General features: G+C 41.0%; 1 protein-coding gene across 1 annotated transcript; it reads left to right on the plus strand.

Annotated features, from left to right (window-relative positions):
• Window positions 1-1,901: 1,901 nt before the first annotated feature.
• Window positions 1,902-19,855, plus strand: arhgap31 (Rho GTPase activating protein 31). Its single transcript, XM_054755250.1, has 12 exons — window positions 1,902-2,381; window positions 8,350-8,452; window positions 8,690-8,834; window positions 11,132-11,214; window positions 11,349-11,456; window positions 11,543-11,685; window positions 11,748-11,952; window positions 12,058-12,179; window positions 13,806-13,862; window positions 13,941-14,585; window positions 14,745-14,884; window positions 14,975-19,855. The coding sequence occupies exons 1-12, from the start codon at window positions 2,288-2,290 to the stop codon at window positions 16,922-16,924; spliced, it is 3,795 nt and encodes a 1,264-aa protein (XP_054611225.1). The 5' UTR covers window positions 1,902-2,287; the 3' UTR covers window positions 16,925-19,855.
• The last annotated feature ends 1,993 nt before the right edge of the window (window positions 19,856-21,848 follow it).

The following is a 21,848-nucleotide window of genomic DNA, read 5'->3' on the forward strand; positions in this document are numbered from 1 at the left end:
TCCTCTGGAAGAGACAGTGATACAGTATCTAAGCAGTGTAGTGGTCTTATTATTGAGATAAGAAGAAATAAGAAAGGTTGCGAGGTGCTTTGGCTTTACGTTTTCATTTCATGATGTATTGTTATGGAATTACTTAGTTCTGACATCCGATTGACACCAAAACTCGACTTATATCAGAGTCTAGGAACAGAACTCTATATGTAACCCGAGGACCGAGGACCACCTGTAGCTGGTCATCTTTTATTTGTTTTGGAAAATCTAAGTTTTCCTTAATTTTTGAAACTTCGGTGTCAGGAATTTTCCTCTCGCTTTTCACTTTGACCTGACTGAACCCAAGGCTTGCGAAAAATAACTTTGGTCTTTTTAGGATTTCTTCCACTCCTTGAGTGACCTTGTTAAGTTTCACGGCACACAAAATGTGCAGTGAGGCTATAAAATGAAGACCGCTTGTTATTCATTCCCAGTGACCTCTCTGCAACTTTCTTTTTTTTTTTTTTTTAAACGGTGCAAATAAAGAGCGGGATGTCTGAGGCTTTGTATGGACAGAATGATGTCATGTCCTCTTCCTATGGTGCAGAAAGAAGCTTTGTCTTCCAGAGGCCAGGCCTGGTCATCAAGCTCACATGTGACACACTCAAACCAGCGCATGCACTTTATAAAACAACCTCTGTTGGTACCATGTTGTTGCACAATGTTCTATTGTATTGTTTGCTGTAATGTGGTCTATAAACAGATATAGAAATCGTCCATTGGGATATACAGTATGCCATGAAAGTGGGTACACCCATCACTTTTCAGCTACCATTTTTATACTTTAGAAAGGAAACTTGAACCTATGAACCTATGGACAATTTAAAGTTGCCGATTAATGCCGATGCAGTACTGTATAGAATGTATTGGACCCGACCTGATTCATCAAATGTGTGATTACAGTGGTGTCAGTGGCTCTATTTGCTGAAACAAGCTTTACTTCTTGCTAGGCTGCAGTGGCCAAACAAATGAGTGATAGATGAGGTATGGGTGCATGACAATGAGTGAATTGTTGGAGTCTGTTGACATCGATGTTCTGCTTCGCTTCTCATCGTACAGTACTTTGAAATCTAATCTAGTAAATCATTGTGGCCGGTGGTCGTGTCAGAGTGCATGCACTGACATTGGAAATCGCCTCCCACGCTATTACTTTTAAAGGTTAATCATATAGCTACGACATTTCAAACCTCATGAGATGAAATTTGGGGTTGCGGGTGTGTAATTCTCCCCGTAAAAACCACTCAGTCTGGGAAAACGAGGAGTCAATCATGGCGAGCAGTGAGTTGCACAACACTGCAGTGACGACATCCACTTAAGATACTTGGAATAGTGAAGGAAAGCCTCATGTATTTTGTTGGCGTCCAGTTGGTCAAAGGTAAAATGCATGTAACAAGAACCATGTGTCCATCTCCTAACCCTAACACCCCTGTTGCCCACCCCCACATTTCCCATCTGTGCCCTTCCAGCCCTCACTTCAGTCACCTCCCACTTCCCTCCTTCCTTCAAACCCCTCTGTTTTTGTTTTCCAGCCCAGGCGCTTTGCACAGGAAATTGTATACACTGGGAGCATTCAGGAAGGCAGAGAGCAACTCCAGTTTGGATAAATGGAGAGGGGAAAAAAAACTATAAAAGAGGTCAGAAGTGTCAAAACTCTGAGAAATACAAGTCAGCTGTTATTGAACCTCAACATTTCTTAAAGTCTGTGCCACACCACGGCCACAAGTTCAAACACAACTCAAACATCTTGCAGGCAAATCGGATTATAAATAGAACGTTCTTGAGATGATTGGCCTTCCTTGTATTGGTTGGTGTTGGCTACGGAGGAGCCAGTGAACGAGGAGGCTGTGGAATGACGGAAAAGAGGAGGAGATAGAAAAGAGAAGCGAGGACTGGCCAGTGGAAGGGGGGGAAGAGTCCCAACAACAGGAAACTGAGCGATTCTAATGCACTTTCTGCAAGTCCTTCACTGATAAAGCACCCGGCTGCCACGTTACAGCTCAAGTACAAGTCTTACTGTGTCATTCCACACTAAAAGTTTCAATGTTTTAACAAGTGACGCCACTTCTTGCCCTAAAGCCCCCAGCTGTGCGCTTGAGTCAAAATGTGAGTGGATACAGGAGCACATTTGGGAGAAGATTGCCGGGGACTTTATGCAATGGCTTTTTGATCCAAGAGCTCACCCTCGTTGGAGGTCATATGGATCCATCGCTGTATTTACAAGGAGCTGCTAATCATCTGGATCGCTAACTGGAACCACATGAAGAATAAAGGGACCAAGCAGAAGACCAAGAAGAAAGGAAATGCGTTCGGCTGTGACCTGACAGAACATATCCAGAACTCAGGACACGATGGTAACACATCGCCTTTCTCTCTTACTTTTTCCTATAACATGACCTTGAATTAAGCACAACAACCTTAGTCCAAGAGAGTGAGTTGCGACCAGTACATGTATCGTAGTAGCACACCTAATGGCTTTAATTTAAGACAAATGGGATCTTTAAATAACAAACAAGTTTCATTCAAGGATGTGACTGCTGGATATTCAAGGGTTTTTACATTTAGTTAACATTCATGCACCTATTGGCCCGACTCACTGGTCATTTTTGAAGCTTGGGTGTAGCTGTCTCTCATTTTTTTGGGTCAATTTCCTACAGTGACGAACAGTCTCAGTGACTCGCTGTCTGGGCCTCGCTGCTGCCTACAGGAAACCAGCAGAGACACAAAGAACAGGATGGTCAAACAGTCAAACATGACTTTATTTTTCTCCCACTGATGAGAACTTTTTGGGAGTAACATGTTACGCAAAAAGGAGGCGGGGGGCAAGCATGTGCAGAAGCAAGTAAGGCATATGTGAAGGTAACATGAAGAAAAGGAGTTCAGTGTAAGGTGGGGCATTGGGTCCAGGAAGCGAGGGAGTGGGTTATGGTTACACCGCCATCCACCGTCATTTTTAATCCTTTATATTCAGCTACACCAGGGGTGTCCACACTTTGTCAACCAAGGGCCATATACTGAAAACTGAAAGGAGTAGATAGTGTGATGCTATATTTATTTCAAGACAAACCTGCATCTCAGCTTTGTGACATACGTGAAAAAGCGTACTTTTCATATGAATGTTGGTCTTTGCTCTTTTTTCCCTGCTTTTGCTGTTGTTGTTCTTTAATATTTTTTCAAATACTTCAACGTTCTTCCCAAATAATCTGTGTAAATTTTCTTCTCGTAATATTATGGCTTTATTCTCATAATATCTTGACTTTATTCCTATATTGTAACTTTTTCCCCAACCGAATTTTCCAAAAATTACAACTTTTGTTTGTTTTTTTTTGTTTCTCATAATATTACGACTTCTAAAAAATAAAACAAAAAATCTTCTGATATTCTTAGTTATTATATTATATAAATATAAATATTATTAAATATTACAAATAATGTAAATATTATTTATGTTATTTTCCGAAGCTGCACGGTGGCCTAGTGGTTAGCATGTTGGCCACACACTCAGGAGATCTGGAAGATCTTGGTTTGAATCTCCACTTGGGCATTTCTGTGTGGAGTTTGCATGTTCTCCCCGTGCGTGCGTGGGTTTGGTCCGGGTACTCCGGCTTCCTCCCACATTCCCAAAACATGCAAGTTAGGTTAATTGATGACTCTAAATTGTCCATAGGTATGAATGTGAGTGTGAATGGTTGTTTGTCTATATGTGCCCTGCCATTGGCTGTCTAGGGTGTACCCTGCCTCTCGCCCGATGTCAGCTGGGATAAGCTCCAGCATACCTGTGAACCTAGTGAGGATAAGCGGCATAGAAGATGGATGGATGGATTATTTTTCTAATATTTAAACAAACTCTATGCTACTAAAATGACATTTTTCCTCATAACGTGAGTTTACACTTGCAACTGTTTGTCTCATTAAGTTGTGACTTTTTTTCGTAATATTTTGACTATATTCTTGTAAAATTACTGCTGGTTTTTTTTTCCGTTTCTGCTGTTGTTTTTTTTCAAGTTTCCTACTATTTCAGCTTCCTTCTTGTAAATTTTCTTCTCGTTATTATGACCTAATTCCCGCAATATTTTGACATTATTCTCGTAAACATAATTTTTTCCGCAACCTAATTTTCCAAAAATTACAACTTTATGGTACTAATATTATGTTTTTTCCTCATAGTATTACAACATTATGTTTGTAAAATTACGATTTTTACTCAATATATTAACACTTTTTTCTTTAAATATTTTGACCTTATTTTTGTAAAATTACTGGTCATTTTTCAATTTTTACAGGTTTTTTTTTTTAGTTTTCTTGTTAAATTATGTTTTTAGACTGTGCCCGGGGGTCCCTGGGCTGCACTTTGGACACCAACGGGTTACACAAACAATGCATTCATCTAGAAGAGTGATCCTTAACCGGTGGGTTTTCAGTGGGCCGTGGGTCTTTGCCTGGGCAAAAAGAATACCAAAATAATCTTGCACTTTTATATAAAAGGGGATTTTTTTTTTATGTAGCTGGGTGTCATCTCGGAATATTCCTATCAGTGACATGCAGTGACGTCTTTGGAGTTTTTTATGTTAATACAGGTTGCTCATTAAGAGTATAACCAAAAACAAGAGAATACTTCACTTTGGTTAAAAATTTGGTTAAAAATGAATTTAATTGTTTATCTTCTAGCTAATACTAGCATAAAGAAGAAAAAAACCAAACAAACATAAAACGCTGCTCTGTGGAAGGACATCATTGACAAGCACCTTCCAGCTCACGCATACCTGACCCCTTCAGGATGCAGCGGTACTGGAAGTGAAAATGAGTTCAAGACTCATGCTGGCTTAAAAGCCAAAGAATAAAAGTAGGTTTTAAGAGGGGACTTAAAAATCAACACATCATTCCATATTTTGGGAGCGGCAACGGAAAGGCTCTGTCCCCTCTGCGTTTACGCTTTGATTTCAGAAACTCTAGAAGCAGCTGATCAGCTGACCTAAGGAACCAGGAAGGGTTACGGGGGTAGAGCAGCTCAGAGAGGTAAGGTGGGGCAAGACCATTTAAAGACTTGGAAAAAAAAAAAAAACGATTTTAAAATGGACTCTAAAATGTGCAGACAGCCAGTGGAGTGAGGCTAAAACAGGAGTGATGTGTTTCTCTCTTTTTTTGTAGTGGTTAAAAGTTGTGCAGCTGCATTTTGGACCAGCTGCAGACGGGACAGGCAAGACTGGCTAACTCCAAAATAAAGTGTGTTGCAGTAATCCAGCTGAGATGTCAAAAAGGCATGGATTACTGTCTCAAAGTGCTGCCTTGAAAGAAAAGGCCCTAATTGCATAGCGTTATAACATAATTGCCAAAACAACAAATCAGAGTCAAGCCTAGTGCCCCATATGTATTTCTCCAAAACCAGAAAGTTGTTCATTTTGCACATGAATGCCACTAATATGAGTGCATCTTCATTAAGTCACCTTAAGAAATGTCCTTCAGGGGGAAATTTTGCATGCACACACACTTGTGAGTTTTAAGAGGTAATGTTTCATAAACTTAAAGCTTCAAGACAAGGTCACCATAAAACTTTTTTACATAAACCCAATGAGGATTAAGCGGCATAGAAAGTGAATGAACTGCATAAGCCGCATGGTTAAAAGCGTGAAAAAAAAAGTCGCGATTTGGACACCAGAAATGACCATTTCTTTTACATCAAGCGTGTGTTGCAGTGATAAGAATTTCCACGTATTGTTTTTCTTTGTCGGTCTCTTTTATTTTGTCCACACATACACGCATGATAAGGGGGTTGTTGTAATGTTCGGAATGTCCGTGAATGCACCTCGCGCAAGTGTGGTGGAGAATGAGGAAGTGTTGTTTCGAGGACGGACAGAGAGATGCGTTTGTGAGTTGGAGATGCATGTACGGTGTGGGAATTGCGCTGCTGTTGATGTGTTCAGGTGAGACTAAAATGATAAAAGAGCGTCTGACTCTGTGTACATCTGTGGGGATGTATGTGAATACCAAAAAGCCGTGAGTGACAGCAATGCACACCACTTATTTTCTTTGGGCCAAACAAAAATGTATGACGGTTTCTTTTGTACAATCTGTTGGGTTTTTTTTTAAATGTCACCCAAATTTTACCTGCGTTTTCATACATTGTTTCGGTGTTCCTACAATATTGCATGAGACAAACTAGTTCGTTTCTTCTGTACTGTATATTTACACAAAATTGAGTGCCCAAACAAAGCGCCCTGTGAGTTGCTGACTCACTGTCCGTGCATTTTTTACTGACAGACTGCTAAATAACCCACCACGGGGCCAAATAAAGTTGTGAGTGCCAGCAATTTGATAAAGAAGGCGAGAAACACTATTGAATTTGATCTCGCCAGGATGTACGGGAAGTCCCCGTTCGCCCCACGGGAAGTTCCATCCATTCGTCTGCATGTAAAACTAAAACTGTTCTATATCAAATTCAGTTTTTGTTTCTATTTTTGGTTTTCAGATGAATTGGATTTACATGATTTACTATGGGAAAAATTACATCTCACCTTTCGTAACAAACTGATAACGAAAGCCGGGCTGCACGGTGGTCTAGTGGTTAGCATGTTGGCCACACAGTCACAGTCAGGAGATCGGGAAGACCTGGGTTCGAATCTCTGTTTGCATGTTTGCATGTTCATCGGGTACTCCGGTTTCCTCCCACATTCCAAAAACATGCATGTTAGGTTAACTGGCGACTCCAAATTGTCCATAGGTGTGAATGTGTTTGTCTATATGTGCCCTGCGATTGGCTGGCGACCAGTCCAGGGTGTACCCCGCCTGTCGCTCGAAGTCAGCTCCAGCATACACCCGCGACCCTAATGTTGGAGAAGCGGCATTGAAAATGGATGGATGATAACGAAAGCCAAGGAACCACTGTATTTCAGTCCAGAGTCACTTCAAAAGATTGACTTGTCTATCTATACTGTTGTCCCTCGCCACATCGCGGTTTGACTTTTGCCGCAGTGTTTCAAACATATATACAGCATAAAGCATGCTGTTTCGTGGTTAAATACAACCTATTATTCGTAAAAAAAAAAAATATGCATCTTTCAGCAAATGTTAAGGTTTTTTTTGCCTGAATTAAGCATTTTCAAGCATAAAAGTGGGTAAATGAACTAAAACACAAATATAAGGCATTCATAAGAATTAAAAAAACGTGATGTTATGTAGTTTTCTACAATGGCCACTATGTGTCAGTAGTGTTACTGTAATGTTCAGCATCACACTTGCTCGCTGGAACAACAAGCTTTTTTTGCAGGTTTGAATTATCTCACAGCATCATAATTATCATAATACGGTAATAACATGGGTTACTGTTAAATGGCTTATTTTCTGATTATGCCTACTATGTTGGGTAATGCAAGTGACTATATGGATGTTACTTCATGTCTAGAGGGCTGTAGTGATGTTTAAACCCGAATTTAGAAGGTCGTACACAGATTTTCTAAGCTCTAACAACGAAAACATTTGATTTATACATAAGCAATCCTACTTTGCGGAAATTCACCTACTACGGTCAGGTCTGGAACAAATTAACTGCAATACACGAGGGATGTATTGTATTGTATTGTACTGTATAACATTTTTTGACCTGTGAGTGAAATGTGTGAGTGAATTCTAAGGATCTCATAAGGAACATTGGATGCTACTCCAAGAGTGGAGAGTGTCCCTCTGTTGACGTCTGAGTGCCCCGACATAAATAAGACGCTGGTTGTCATCCAGTTTTTCACCGCAGGCACGCAACCTACAGTCCAATCAAGTCGAACATACGAGAACATGGCTGGAAGACTCTTTGAGCCTGAGATGAGGGCAGAAGAAGCACTGTTAAAAATAGGCTGTGGACTATCCTCACACCAAGATACAGACAAGCGAGGGCGTATTTCAATGCAGGAATAGTCTACACTGGGCAGAGTGAGCACAAATTACATGGACATGAAATACAACAATGTGCACATTTGAAAAAAAAGTAAAGCCTCGTGTTCGTGCTTTAGTTAGACTAGAAAGTCCCAGCTAAAGCTGGTGCAGCCAAAGAGAAGATGATGTACCGTAAGTGAACAAAGACGTGTCGGTCACTGGTAGCCGTTTTCTATTAGAGGAAATGTCGTAAGTAATACCCGCTACAAGGGCTGGGTGTGTCAACCTTCCTTTGAAACAAACAAACCATTTTTAACTTCCTGTTAAAGGCCACCTACAATCAGTAGGCCTGAGGGACAGTAAACAAGCCCATACCATTAAATGATGCAGTGTTAGTGACCACCATTCACAAAATGTCAAGATTTTTGCAGGTTGAGCTAACAAAAACACTTTCCACTTAAGTTCCTCAGGTTCTACAGAAATGTGCAGAGTTTATCGAGAAGCATGGGATTGTTGACGGGATCTACAGGTTGTCAGGGGTCACCTCCAACATCCAGCGGCTCAGGTAAGACGCCAGCTGCACGGCTGTGACGTTTTGAAATAGGTCACATGTGGCATCTCAGATGACTGAACATCTAATTTTGGGTACTAAGACATTGCGATGAATACAGAAATCCCATCATATTTTTATCACATCTTGGATTTGTTGCTGTAAAATAAACATTTTGATTGTGACCGATCTACAGTGGTGTTAAACAATCAAAGCGTGTGTGTGTGTGTGTGTGTGTGTGTGTGTCTGCAGACAGGAATTCAGCTCTGAGGCGTGCCCTGACCTTACAAAGGAAGTGTACCTCCAGGACATCCACTGTGTGGGTTCCTTATGTAAGCTGTACTTCAGGGAACTACCGAATCCTCTGCTCACCTATGAGCTATACAGCAAATTCACGGTGAGTATGCTGCATGGCCTCAGGCGTACACGGGTTCAAGAAAACAAACACACTAAAGGTCCATTATTATATTGGTTTTCAACAATTTTAAATAAGTCTCATAGGTCCCACATTAGTGTATTAGAAGTGTATAGCCCAAAATCTAGCCAATGATGCTGATTCGTTATTTTGAAAGTGCTTCAGTCAGCCTGTTGTGTGTGTCTGTAGCTTTAATGCTCATGAACTGCTTGTCCACACCAGTCTCCAAGAGAGTGTTTTTCCATGAAGTACTATTGTGTACTTTATCCACTTTTACACTGTAACTTGTAAAACATAATAAATGCCATATATCACATACAACAGCATAACATTCAGGAATGTGGCAGGACACAAACGTTAGCAATGCTAGCACAGCTATGTGAGCTAAAGTGCCAACATTACAGTCACATTTTTAACAGCAACATCATGCTAGGTTAGCCTATTCACTGAAGGAAAACAAAATGATCAAACTTACAGGTCCCACGTCTGTAGTTGACTGGCGGGTAGTTGGCAGAGCTCCACGCTTTATTTTAAGATGTGTAGTAAAGCCTGATTTATTTATTTCATTTGTACAAAGCTGTCCTTTTTTGTTTATGACATCCAAGAACTTGAAAAGTGAGCATCCTTTCTCGTGAAATGCAACCAAACGTTTGAGCGTTGGTTCCACTTTGGTGCCATGTTTCCTGGTGAATGACGTCGCCACGCACGTTGAGTAGCATGCATGCCCACTGGAATCGATAAGGGAATTGTTTGCCAAATGATCCCGAGGAATTGAAACACTGGGAACTGGTTCTCAACAAGAACGGTTTTCAATTCCCATCCCCATCTATGTGTAACTCAGCCAGCCCCCTGTTGACTGCGGGGCTGACTGCAAACAAAGAGTGTGATTGGCTGGCGACCAGTTCAGGGTGTAAAAATAATAAATAATAAATAATAAATAAATAAAGATAAATACACATATTTCCTGAATAGCTGTGCACATAACCTGAGTAGCAGTAATATGTCAAAATAACTACGTAGCGTTCATTAGACACACAGTTCATCTATTAGTTACAGTTAGCATTTGCTATTAAACATTACAGATATACAAGAAATGAAAATGATTATGCAAAAGACAATGTAGATGGAGTCAAGGCAACATATTAAAAAGGTTTCAGCAATTGGCATATTTTCCAATGAATAATGAACGGAATAGTTAACAAACGGAAGTGTAAAAAACACACATTTCTATAGTGGAGTTCAGGACGTGAAGCAAAGCCATCAGCCATCAGCCAATTCACTTTTTTCTGCATAACTAGTCACTACAAGAGAACGGATAACTTCAGTTATAGATATAGGCATCTTACCGCTGAGTTAGTTTATCCGTAATCAGAATAATAAAGATGAAAGATGCATCTCCGTGTGTAGCTTGACGTCTCTTCGCTGCTTAATCTTTGCCGCTGGGGAGAAACAGTGAATCAGTAGGGGAGCTTAATGTCAGTTGACTGATGTCATATGACATCTACAAAATGACGTTTATGAGATCTACCCACACTGCCATTGCGATCGACCAGTAGCTCATGATCGGTATTAATGGGCACGCCTTCACGTCTTCATTTTGTCCAATTGCATGCTTCCTTCAATGTGACAGCAATTTGGGGAAGACCCTTTTCTGTTCCAGTGTGATCCACAAAGAAAGGCAACACATTTGGTACGAACTAGTAAAGAGATTGTGAGCCAGACGCTCTCATCCAATATAACTCACGCCAAAATCTAGTAGAAAGTCTTCCCAGAAGAGTGGAAGCTGAGCCAACTCCTTACTTTCTTCCCTTTCCACATCCTATAGATGGCATAGCCAAGGTGTCCAAATACTTGTTTACACTTTTTTTGCTGCCTGTGCTTTGTGTTTAATTTGGCACTGAGAGTGTGATACATCATTTTTAGGTGATTTTGGACTTCCTCCCATCCCCAATAACCTTCCTGGAAGCTTACAGGGTATACAGTATATCTGTCTGCCTGTGCTTTATTATTATCATGCTTTTCCTGGAACCTTGCCACCAGACCTGCTGCCAAACACAGATGAGACTCCATAAAAATGATTTACGTTGTTCACACATGAGGAACAAATGTAGAATAACGTGTTCAGGCCTCGGTCTGAACTGTTTGACCACACGCGCTCGACAGTGGGCTTGTGTCTGTGTCCTTAGGTGGGAGCCTGCTTGGTTTGCACAATCTTAGGAATTCAGTTCCGAATCCAAATAAAGCAGTGATTGGAATAAAAACATTCATTTCACATACAGGAAGCAGTGTCCGTCTGTGGGGATCATGAAAGACTTCTACACATTCAAAAGGTGGTCAAGGAATTGCCAACCCCACACTTCAGGTGAGCTACACCACTCGTTAGTTTTACACCTAATCGCATAATAATAAACCATATATACAATAAATATACAAATATGCAATAAAACATAGTCTGTGTAATCCATAGGAGACTGAGTGTTTGTCAATTATCTTTAGGACTCTGGAGTACCTTACCAAGCATTTGGCCCGCCTCGCTACCTTGAGTGCCCAGACCAACATGCACACACGGAATCTGGCCTTAGTTTGGGCTCCTAATCTATTGAGGTGAGTTTAGCCTGTACAAAATAAAGTTTCTTCTAGGGATTATTGCTATTTTGCAAAAAACAAAAAGTGTCATGTTTTTTTTTTAGATCCAAAACAGTTGAGGCCTCATCTGGTAATGGAGATATGGCTTTCCAGGAGGTGCGAATACAACAGTCGGTGGTGGAATTCATTCTAAACCACACTGAGCAGATCTTTAGTGGCGATTCTGTACTGATGAAACCTAAAGAAGGTACGGCATTCATTAAATGCAAACAGAAACAACAAACAATCTGACTGATTGTACAACAACAGGGCCAAGTTTGATGTGTGGGGAGAAGTACGCCACACTTCCTATCAGCGGGCAATGCGGGCCGATGAAACTGATGAGCCTCGAAGAAGCCCAGGCCCGCACTTTAAGTCCGAACCATCCTGTGCACAGAGAACGTCAGCGAGAGAACAGCCTGCCCGATACCAGCACGGCCACGCTCTACCACACCGTCATAGAGTTGGACAGCAAGTATGTCACACTTCACTGTACTGCATGTACTATCTGTCAACGCTCAAAGCAATAAATGTGTTCCTTCATATCAATCAGGCTTAGCAACAACTCCTTATCTTTCAGGAGGAAGTTTTCAGGGAAATCTAAGAAATGGAAATCCATCTTCAATTTGGGACGGTCAGTGGACTCCAAAGGAAAACTGAGCAGGAATGGCAGTGTGTTCATAAGAGCTCCAGGGTTAACAGGCGAGTGTCTAAACATTAATAGAGAACTCATGAAGAGCAGAAAGACTTCCAACATTACAAAGTAATAAAGCTATATTTGAAGAAGTGTATGGTTGTTGAAGGAAAACTGCACTTTTTTGGAATTTTGCTCATCATCCACAGTCCTTATGTGAAACATGAACACACGTCTTTCTCTTTTCTGTGTTCTAAAGATATAAAAACAGATAAATAAAAAGAAACAGCTCATCATTGCATGTAATGGGATCCACCTTTGCCGCCTACAAAGACCGCTATTAAAACACCTCCAAAACCTGCAACAAGGTTGTATGGTTTTATATACATGCTGTGACCATGTAGTAACAGGTACATTCATGACAACATGTAATACTTACAGTATTTTGTGTATTTTGGCCATTTTTTAGCATTATGGGAACGTCCGTCCTCGACGCATTGATAACACATAGCAGTATAGAAATGAACGCCAAAGCCTCGTGTTGACTTTTCCAAACTCAGAAATAAAAACACAGCAAGAGTGGTGTCAGCTAAAAAAATATGTAGCCTTACCTTTTTAGTAGTGGCCTGAAGCGTTGTGAGCGCGACACTGACGTGCTTCAAGCGACTCTGTGATGAAGCTCGTCGCTAGCCGGCTCGTAGCTAGCCAGTATGTTCTGACTAAGTGTCAATACGCCAGTAACGTTGTTCAACCAACGTAACAATGTTAATAATAATAACAATGTTGCTATAACTTGGTTATATGCACGTCACATTATATGTAAATGGAGCATTATTGGCACTTTTTGGAGGCTTTTTCAGAAGGCTTTATAGGCGGAATAAGTGGTTCCTATACGTGCGGTAATGAGCTGTCGCTTTTTTATCTGATTTTATATCATTACAATGCACCGAAAGAGAAATAAAGACAAAGACATATGTGGTCATGTCTCACATATGGATTGTTAATGATGGGCAAAATAAAAAAAAAGTAAAGTTTTCCTTTAAGCAAATTAATGGTCAACTATCAAATGATCTACCATAGTAAGTTACTTGAAGTTTTTCCAGAATGAAATATTAATCGTCTGCGTTAACTGCCCTACGGAAAGGAACCATACAAGTCTTCAAATGATGATTCAAATGCACAAAACAAATGTAACAAAATTTAGGCTTCATAAATGTGCCAAGCAACTGAATATGTGGATGCAGCTGTATTGATGCAAACATTGTCAGCTTTGGGAACCTCACTTTTTTCTTCTATCACTAGGCCGTGATGCAGATATATATAATATTGCAATATTTCCAAAAAAACACATGTTCTAAATGGTTCCGCAACTTCCTATTTACATTTGGTATTGACTTGTACAGTAGTCGTTTCTGCCCGCAAACAAATGAGGCCTGAATTTATTGCATGGTGTCATCCATTGTGCCCCCATTGCTCTATGATATAGTGCAAACGCAACATAACCTCATAAGCATTAATTTAATGAAATTGCGCATGATCGACCAATCTCTTAACAATCAAAATTGGTAATCCAAGTCATCATACCAATCCCTAGTCCATTTTACTACAGGTTTCTCATAACTCCAGTACTGCACTTGAACTATATTGCGGTTCTTGGAATGCTTTGTCGTAACATTGTACATTATTGCCCTCAGAAAAGGCATCTCTGCGACCATCCAGAAGCATGGAGTCACTGTGCTCCTTGCCAACAGGTAAGGTCTTTCACAAATACAGATATAATGTGTACAGTATGTAGAAATGTCATAAAAGTTCTCATCTGTTGTTCCCAGATGATGACAGAACTGCGAACAATCCATCAGGGGGACAAGGCAACATTTTTGCTCCAGATGTAAAATCAAGAACTCTGGGATGTGATTCTCTTTACAACTTGAGCGAACAAGACCACAACTGGGAGTTTAAGGGGAAAAAATCTAGTGGAGCAATAGGTGGTTGGAGCTCTGGCTTGAGTCAAAAAGTCTCACCAGCTGCCTCGGCAGCCCCTCAAAGAACACTGCCAGAGCAACTGAAGGTGTTCAAAGGAGATGACCTGAGCGGCTACCAGCCTACATCCCCTAAAAGCAGGAGGATGTTGTACTCGGGTTCGTCCTACAACAGCTCCTCTCGGCCTTCCTTCCCAGGAAGCTTCTTCCCACTAGAGTCATCGCCAAGGCATCAGAGAAGAGCCGTCAATATATCGGAGCCTTTCGCCGTGTCAGTGCCACTGCGTGTGTCAGCCGTTATCAGCTCCAACAGCACGCCGTGCAGAGGGCTTGCCAAGGATAAGATGGCCGCAGCGAGCCTGAAACCCTGCAGAGAGAACTCAGAGCAGAGCACCTGTGGAAAAAGTAACATGTTTCCTCAACTGGAGCCTGACAAGAGAGAAGGGACGAAGAAGAAAGACTTACTGGAGCTGGCCCAAAAGGTCTCATCAAAGGGTGAGAGCTTCTTCCTTGAAGCCATTTTAAAATTCTTTTAGTTTCTTATCTTAGTTTCATGACCTTCAAGCTTTTGTTGCATTTCAGGGCTGGGCATTGTTTTATAGATCGTAAATTGAGGACTACCTGTAACTCATAAAAAATGTGCTTTTTCCTCAGACACTAGCAATGATGTCGACCAGGAACCTCAGGAAGTGAGTAAGACTCAACTGGAAGAGTCTTCCATTGTGAGTGAAGGCACGGATGCAACGCCATCTAGTGGACAACAACTGGACAATCAGCTTTTCATTGCTCAACAGGTAAAACATTTTTCCGATGCTGACAAGAGCATCTTTGAGTATTTTAATAATTTATTGTTTGACAATTGTTTGCTGCTTTATAATCTGCAGGATATGGAATTATCCACGGAAAAGGAGCTTTGGTCTGACCTCCACCAAGAACTGAAGACAAACAAACCTGAAACTGACCAGCTGGATAAGACTTCTGTTTTAACTTATGAAAACAAGAGGTTAACCATGGATGTAAAGTCAAAAAGAAGTCGCAGCTCTCCATCGTTGTCTTTATTATGCAAGGACCAGTCCTCAAATACCTCTCTCAATGATCGTCTTAATGCTTACAGGTCTGGATCCACAAAGAAACAGCCTTCTGAGTCAGATATCCTATTTTCCCTCCATAAAAATGATGTTTGGGTCAATGGAAACAGAAAAAGTGTCAGCCTTACTCTGGATGAAGCAGACAAGACGGTTCAGAAGATCTTGCCACTAATTCCTCCTTTGGATAAAGATGCAGCTCACACCGAGCCGCAACTTCTTTTAAAGGAAACATGTTTAAGCGATGTAACAAATGCTACATGTGACCACTCTCTAGCAGTTGATGACCAAAGACAACCAGAGGAACACAAAAGTCCTGAAGGAGACAAAAATGTCTTATGTGATGTGGAGACAATAACTGATGTTATTTCAAGGATTTCCGTGTGTTTGGAGGAAAGACCCAACTCTCTGGAGCTGCCCATCCATGATGAGGATGAAGGATGTGCAGGACACTCTGAAGAGTTGGACCTGGTGGAGCCCTGGGATGACCTCAGCTCCACCAAGCAGTGGGTCACTAGCCCACTACACTCACCTGATTTGGAGGAACTGTTCAAACAGCAGTCACTGATTAGCTCTGGAGAAGGTACTTTGAATTCAGATGAAGAACGGACCTCATTTTATTCACACAAACAATCCAACAGAACATCTCTGGCAAAGAGCTTGTCGGTAAACATTCCTCAAGCATCCAGCACCAAACATGAAAATAAATGGTCCTGTTTGCCTAATTCTTCGCAACCCAGCATCAATGGCAGCAATGCAACATCAGTTGCAGTGGGCAGAACCAGCACAACAAAACAGAAATCATCTCAGCGGTTTCACAGACAGATGTCTTATGAAGCAGCAGCTCCAGAAAAAAGAGAAGAACACTTTTCTAAACACAGACCATGCTCCCTGAACTTGGATCTGGGACCTCGGTGCATTAGGGATATTTCTAATCAGCAAAGCAGACCTTCATATGAGATTTCCTCCTATCAGAGGAGTTTGTCTGTAAACAATGGGCTCCTCTCAGAGTTGGATTTGTTCCTGAATGATCGTCAGGCACCTTTGCGGCGGAACTCAGCCCCTGTCAGTGTGTCATCAGTCCGGACGGCATTCATGATAAAGACATGCCAAGCCAAAGCCGTGCCTGTCATACCTCCAAAGGTGCAGTACAGTCAGATACCTTACTCTAGGAGAGATGGTGACTTTGACACAGCGAAGGAGCAAGACAAGGAGTATACTAAAACAAGTACAGAGAAAAGTCATGCGGCACCTCTTCCCATAATGACTGACCTGAAGGAGGAGTTAGAGAATAAAGAACCTGTGCCTGAACACCAAACCCCAACAAATACCGAGAAAGCTGCTGAGACCACGAGAACTGCGAGCACTCCAGAGCTGCCAGTCATCAAAAGGCGACACGCTCCCAGTCTTGAGGTGTTTGTTGATTGTCCCAGACCCAACAGACCAAACCTTTTACAGAGGCCGTCTTTTAGGAACCGGCAAAGACCACAGAGTCTGATCCTGTTCAGTCCCCCTTTTCCCATCATGGATTACCCTCCATCAGGGGATGATGGCAAGCTTCTGTCATCCATCAAGAGTCTGAATGAGGCATCGGTAGTGAAGGAGGTGCCAGGCGAGGGAATTGCTCTCCAAAATAAAATGACTATTCCAAAAAGTGGTCAGAGACTAGAAACATCAACCAGCTGCTTCTACCAGCCGCAGAGGAGATCCATGGTATTTGACAGCAGGAACCACAGACAGATAGAGTGACCATGCAGACTGGCTGAATGTAAATAGCCCTACTGAGACACATACAGTATCTCACAAAAGTAAGAACACCCCGAACATTTAAAGGAAAACTGCACATTTTTGGAATTTTGCCAATTATCCACAGTCCTTATGTGGGACATGAACGCACGTCTCTCTTTTCTGTGTGTTCTAAATATTGGAAAAACTGCTAGCAGAAGGGAACTATTAATGCAATGTAATAGGATTCACCTATTCTGTCTCTACGGCCCTTTATCAAAACACCTCTAAAAACTCTCAACAACATTTTATCGTTTTGTATAAGTATTGTGATCATGTAGTAAAAGAGACATTCATGATAACACGTAATACAGAATTTTGACTACTTTGACACCCTCCAGGCAGAGATTAATGTTGCTGGGTGCTAGGCAGATCCAGCCATAGTGAAACATTTAACCATTCTCATAGCGTTCGCATGAAGCACTAGTGCTAAACGTTTCATAGACAAAATAAAACATAATAAAAGTCACAATGTACGCTCTCACTGGGAAGAAGACTGATCGTGCTAGCTGTTGTTCGTTCTTTAGAACGCACAGAAAAGAGCAAGATGTGTGTGTTCATGTCTCACATAAGCATTGTGGATGATGGGCAAAATTCCCCCCCAAAAAAGTGCAGTTTTTCCTTAAGCAACAACTTTATTATATAAAAATTTGACTTGGATATAACTTACGTGACACCTGGGAAAGTAGTACAGATTTACTGTCCTCTGAAAATGACTCAACACACAGCCAATATTGTCTAAATAACTGGCAATGCAAGCGGGTACACCTCACAGTAAACATACTGTATACTGTACAAATTGGGTTTTTGGTATCAATATGTAGCGTGTACACCACTGGTGTCTAGCACAACCGGGATCCCCTTGGGCATGATATTCCCCAGAGCTGCGCAGATTGTTACTGAAATCCTCTTCCAATCCCCCATGATGACATCACTGTTGGATGTTAGACACCTTTTGCTCCTCCGCCTACCACTTGAGGATGTTCAACAGGTGCTCAGTTCGGTTCAGGTCTGAAGACATACTTGGCTACTCCATCACCGTCAACTTCCTCAGCAATGTGCTTGTCATCTTTGGAGGTGTGTTTGGGCTCTTTATCGTGCTGGATAACTGCCGTTGGGCCAAGTTTCCCAAGGGAGGGGATCATGCTCTGCTTCAGAATGTCACAGTACATCTTGGAATTCATGTTACCCTCAATAAACCGCAGTTTCGCAATGCAGCAGTCATGCAACCCATAGACCATGACACTACCACCACCATGTTTGACTGTCAAAAAGACACAATTATCACCTGTCACTCATGTTGCCAGCTTTTTAGGCAACATTGGTTGTGTGTTGACTCATTTTCAGTGGATAAATCTATACTACTGACTACTGTAAAGTATGTCCAACTTTCATGTTTTTTAGTATTCCTTCAGGAAATATACCATTGTAAGAATTGTTGCTGAAATGTTTGGGGTGCGTTCCACTTTTGCAATATACTATATGATAACATTTAGTAAATCATAGTACCGTATACTATTTTATAGAAAGTTTTGAGGGCTATTAAATGAGTCCTTTACACAGCCATGAAGTATTTAAGAGAAATGTAAATTTATGTGATTTGAGGTTTTACTGTAAAGGCGACACCATCTGAGAATACCACGAGAAAATGCTTTAGTACAAATGCTAAACTTTTTCCATACCATATTCAGTCAGCTGTAGAATTGACTTCAATGCTCATATTTTATACTTGAAAATCAACAAAGGTTAGTCCGGTGAGTGTCATATAGACATACTCTAGCTTTTTGTGATTTACTGGAAAATTACTTTTTTAACTAATTTGCTGCTTTCATGCATGAAGACCAGGTTGCATTTACAAGCACAAAAGCCCAATTTTCACTAAGCCGTGCAGTTCGGTTCCACTGTCCTTGTGAAGGGTACCAAAATAGAGTGGTACCATGCGACATTTTGGCACCCTTTCACTAATATACACGGTGGTACGGTACCTCAAGGTAGGCCTAGATACAACACAGTGGCCGAGATAAAAACACTACCTTGGGGCCACAACAGTATTAAGTACAACACCAATATTTGCTTTTATTTTGTTGAATTCGTTGGCGGCTACACTGTGTTGTGCTGCTATGATGTCACACTATTCGTGATGGAGCAGGACTAGATGTAGCCAACCGTACCGTGACAAGCTGAGCTGAACTGTATCGCTTTAGTGGAAACACAACTTGGAAGATTCTGTGCTGTAATACAACGAAAATGAGTTATCAAAAGCCGGTGTTTGTTCTTCGGTCTTTTGGATCACAGGAAGTATACAAAAAGTGATAACGCCGCTGTTTAACAGTTAACCTGCACTGGTTATATAGCTATGATCATATAGATTGCAGGAAATGTACTGCTGAAGATGTGTTTACTGGTAACATGAAGTCAACTTTAAACGTAGAAGGAAAGCGTATTTAGCTATTGTAATTAATGTGATATTTAAAAGGAAAACAGTACGTTGAACGATAATGAAGGAGCATTTCCTGGGTGTTTTTTTTATGTCTTTATATTTTTTGTATTCCTTTAAGTGACAAAGATGCCAAAGCAACCTTGTGCAGGGGGGTGAGCGCAGGTGATGGAATCTACAGTACATTTTTAAAAACTGCCACTGATTCGGTTGTGCATGCTGACTGTATCAGTGTGTTTGGACCTTTGTGATGCTTCAGGATGCATGAGAGCATCAGAAAACAGTATTTTTGGACCTAACTGGGCTAGGATAAACTGTGTGTTTTATACTGTCATCCAAAAGTCCTGGATTATACACATTTTGATTTCTTTTCATTGTTTGGTAATTTTTTTTATTAGTTGATGCCTGAAACATCACCAAAGTTTAAAAAAAAAAAAAAGGTATGAGAATAAAAAAGTTCTTCACATGACATACTGCATTTTGGCTCGCTTTTGCACAAGTGTTGATTATAGCAGAAATAGACGTGCACATATTTGCTGTTGCATGCCATTCATTTTAAGCCCTGATTTAAAGTCAAACTGTCCCATCTCTAAATGCATTCATCTATGAGGCTACTGTTCCTTCTGAATGCTTGCATAGAGAGGGTCCGGATAACTGTCTGGACTGTGTTTATAAGAACTATACTCCAAGGGGGCCCCTGCCTCACTTGGGCCCCTTTGAGAGACCAGAGGCATTTACGCACAAGTGGTTGTTAGGAGCCAATGGAAGCACTCTAGCCTTGTACATATTTGTAATAATTTTGGTACCAAAATAGCACAATGGCCTGCAGTGCAAATATCAAAAGCAGCTTTAATAGTATTTGTCAGCAGCTGTTAGTCTGATGCTGGGGAAGAAAACAAAACACTGCCGATAAAGACATGGTGTAGTGTTAATATTTCATGTAATTATACTTTAACATGAGGAAAGGGAATAATTCATATATAATGCAGGGAACAGGCCTGAACTGAGCACAACATATATTTTAAACACTGTTTGGCACAATTGTGCAGTTTTAAGATGCAAAAACAGACTGCATACACATTTTCTTAATAAGGTACACTTGCATTATACTTAGCACTGCTCTGTGCAACTGCACCAAAAGTCTGATCATTTCTTTACCAGCAGGTGACGCTCCTGTGCCACCCTGCAGGAAAACCCAAGTGCTCAATCCAGCTGGATAAATGTATGAGTGTGCTGCTGCAGGCGCACTAAGTGTTTCAACACATAAATCATCCAATATACATCAGATCAGATTTATTCAGACGCTCTTTGGGAAAGCACCATGAAACAACAGACTGTTTGTGCGTAAAAATGACGAGTTTTTAGTTAATCGTTGCAACTTGTCAACTTAAAGATGGCAGAGTACGCATGTAATATTCTAAAGTTGCACATTTGTTTAATATGAATTCATTGTGACAGAACCAGAACAACACATTCAGTCAGTTGGTACCTTCGGTGCAAGTGTGGATTTATTTACTGGTGATGAAAGTGTCCAAAAACGTCCAAACGTGGAAACCAAAACGCACGCATGACGCTCTTTAAGTAGTCACTGGCAGAGGTCACTTCCATGTCTGCGTCAGTTCATTATTTGTCGACCTCTGACACTGCTTCTATAAGCAGAGACCGAATTAAAAAGGCGTATTCTTAGCACACTGAAAAAGGCAAAAGCAAAGCACGGTTGCGCGCGTTGAATATTCAATTAGCAGGGGGCACATGAGGGAGAAGTGAAGCTGCAGCATGCGTGCCAGTCCTTCATCTTACATTACTGATTAGCTGTTAAACACATTATATGCAGCTGAATGGGTTCAAATGTTGCAGCAAGAAAACACTCAAGAGTTCAAGGCGACAGTTTGGCAGGATTTGCACACCAAAAAGGGAAAAACAATGAAAGGGAATTAGATGGCACATGTTGAAGCACTGGTAATTAAAAACATCATGCAAGACAAAAGAGCAGCAAAGTCAGGACATATAGTTCATTAACTATTCGTTGACTATAAAAGGTTTTCAATTTGGGTCTCGAAAACATGTCATGTCTGTCATGCGTTTCCCAGTTGCATTGTTTATTTTTCTTATTTAAAAAAAACGCCATACAACGCGATAAAGTGCGATTCAATAATAATGTCGTAAACAAAGAAAAAAGTATATCTCATCGTGTTTGGTTTGTCTTTTTTCTATATGAAAATGTTTAAAACAGGGGGCTGCAAGAATGGAGTGTGCATGCATTTGTCCACACAATGGAGCAAACAAACAATTTCAAATGCATTAGTGTTTACAAACACGATAGAGTGTTTTGTTGAAGCTGCTGAGTGCGCGTGTTAGGTCGCCTATAAGTTATTTACTGCGCCTGAGAAGTTTGAAAGTAGTCGAGTGTGCACGGCGCCATGCACAAGCAAGAGCTCTCATTGAGAAGCC

The sequence above is a fragment of the Dunckerocampus dactyliophorus genome, chromosome 16 (assembly GCF_027744805.1).
Source record: "Dunckerocampus dactyliophorus isolate RoL2022-P2 chromosome 16, RoL_Ddac_1.1, whole genome shotgun sequence".
Classification (NCBI taxonomy): Eukaryota; Metazoa; Chordata; class Actinopteri; order Syngnathiformes; family Syngnathidae; genus Dunckerocampus; species Dunckerocampus dactyliophorus.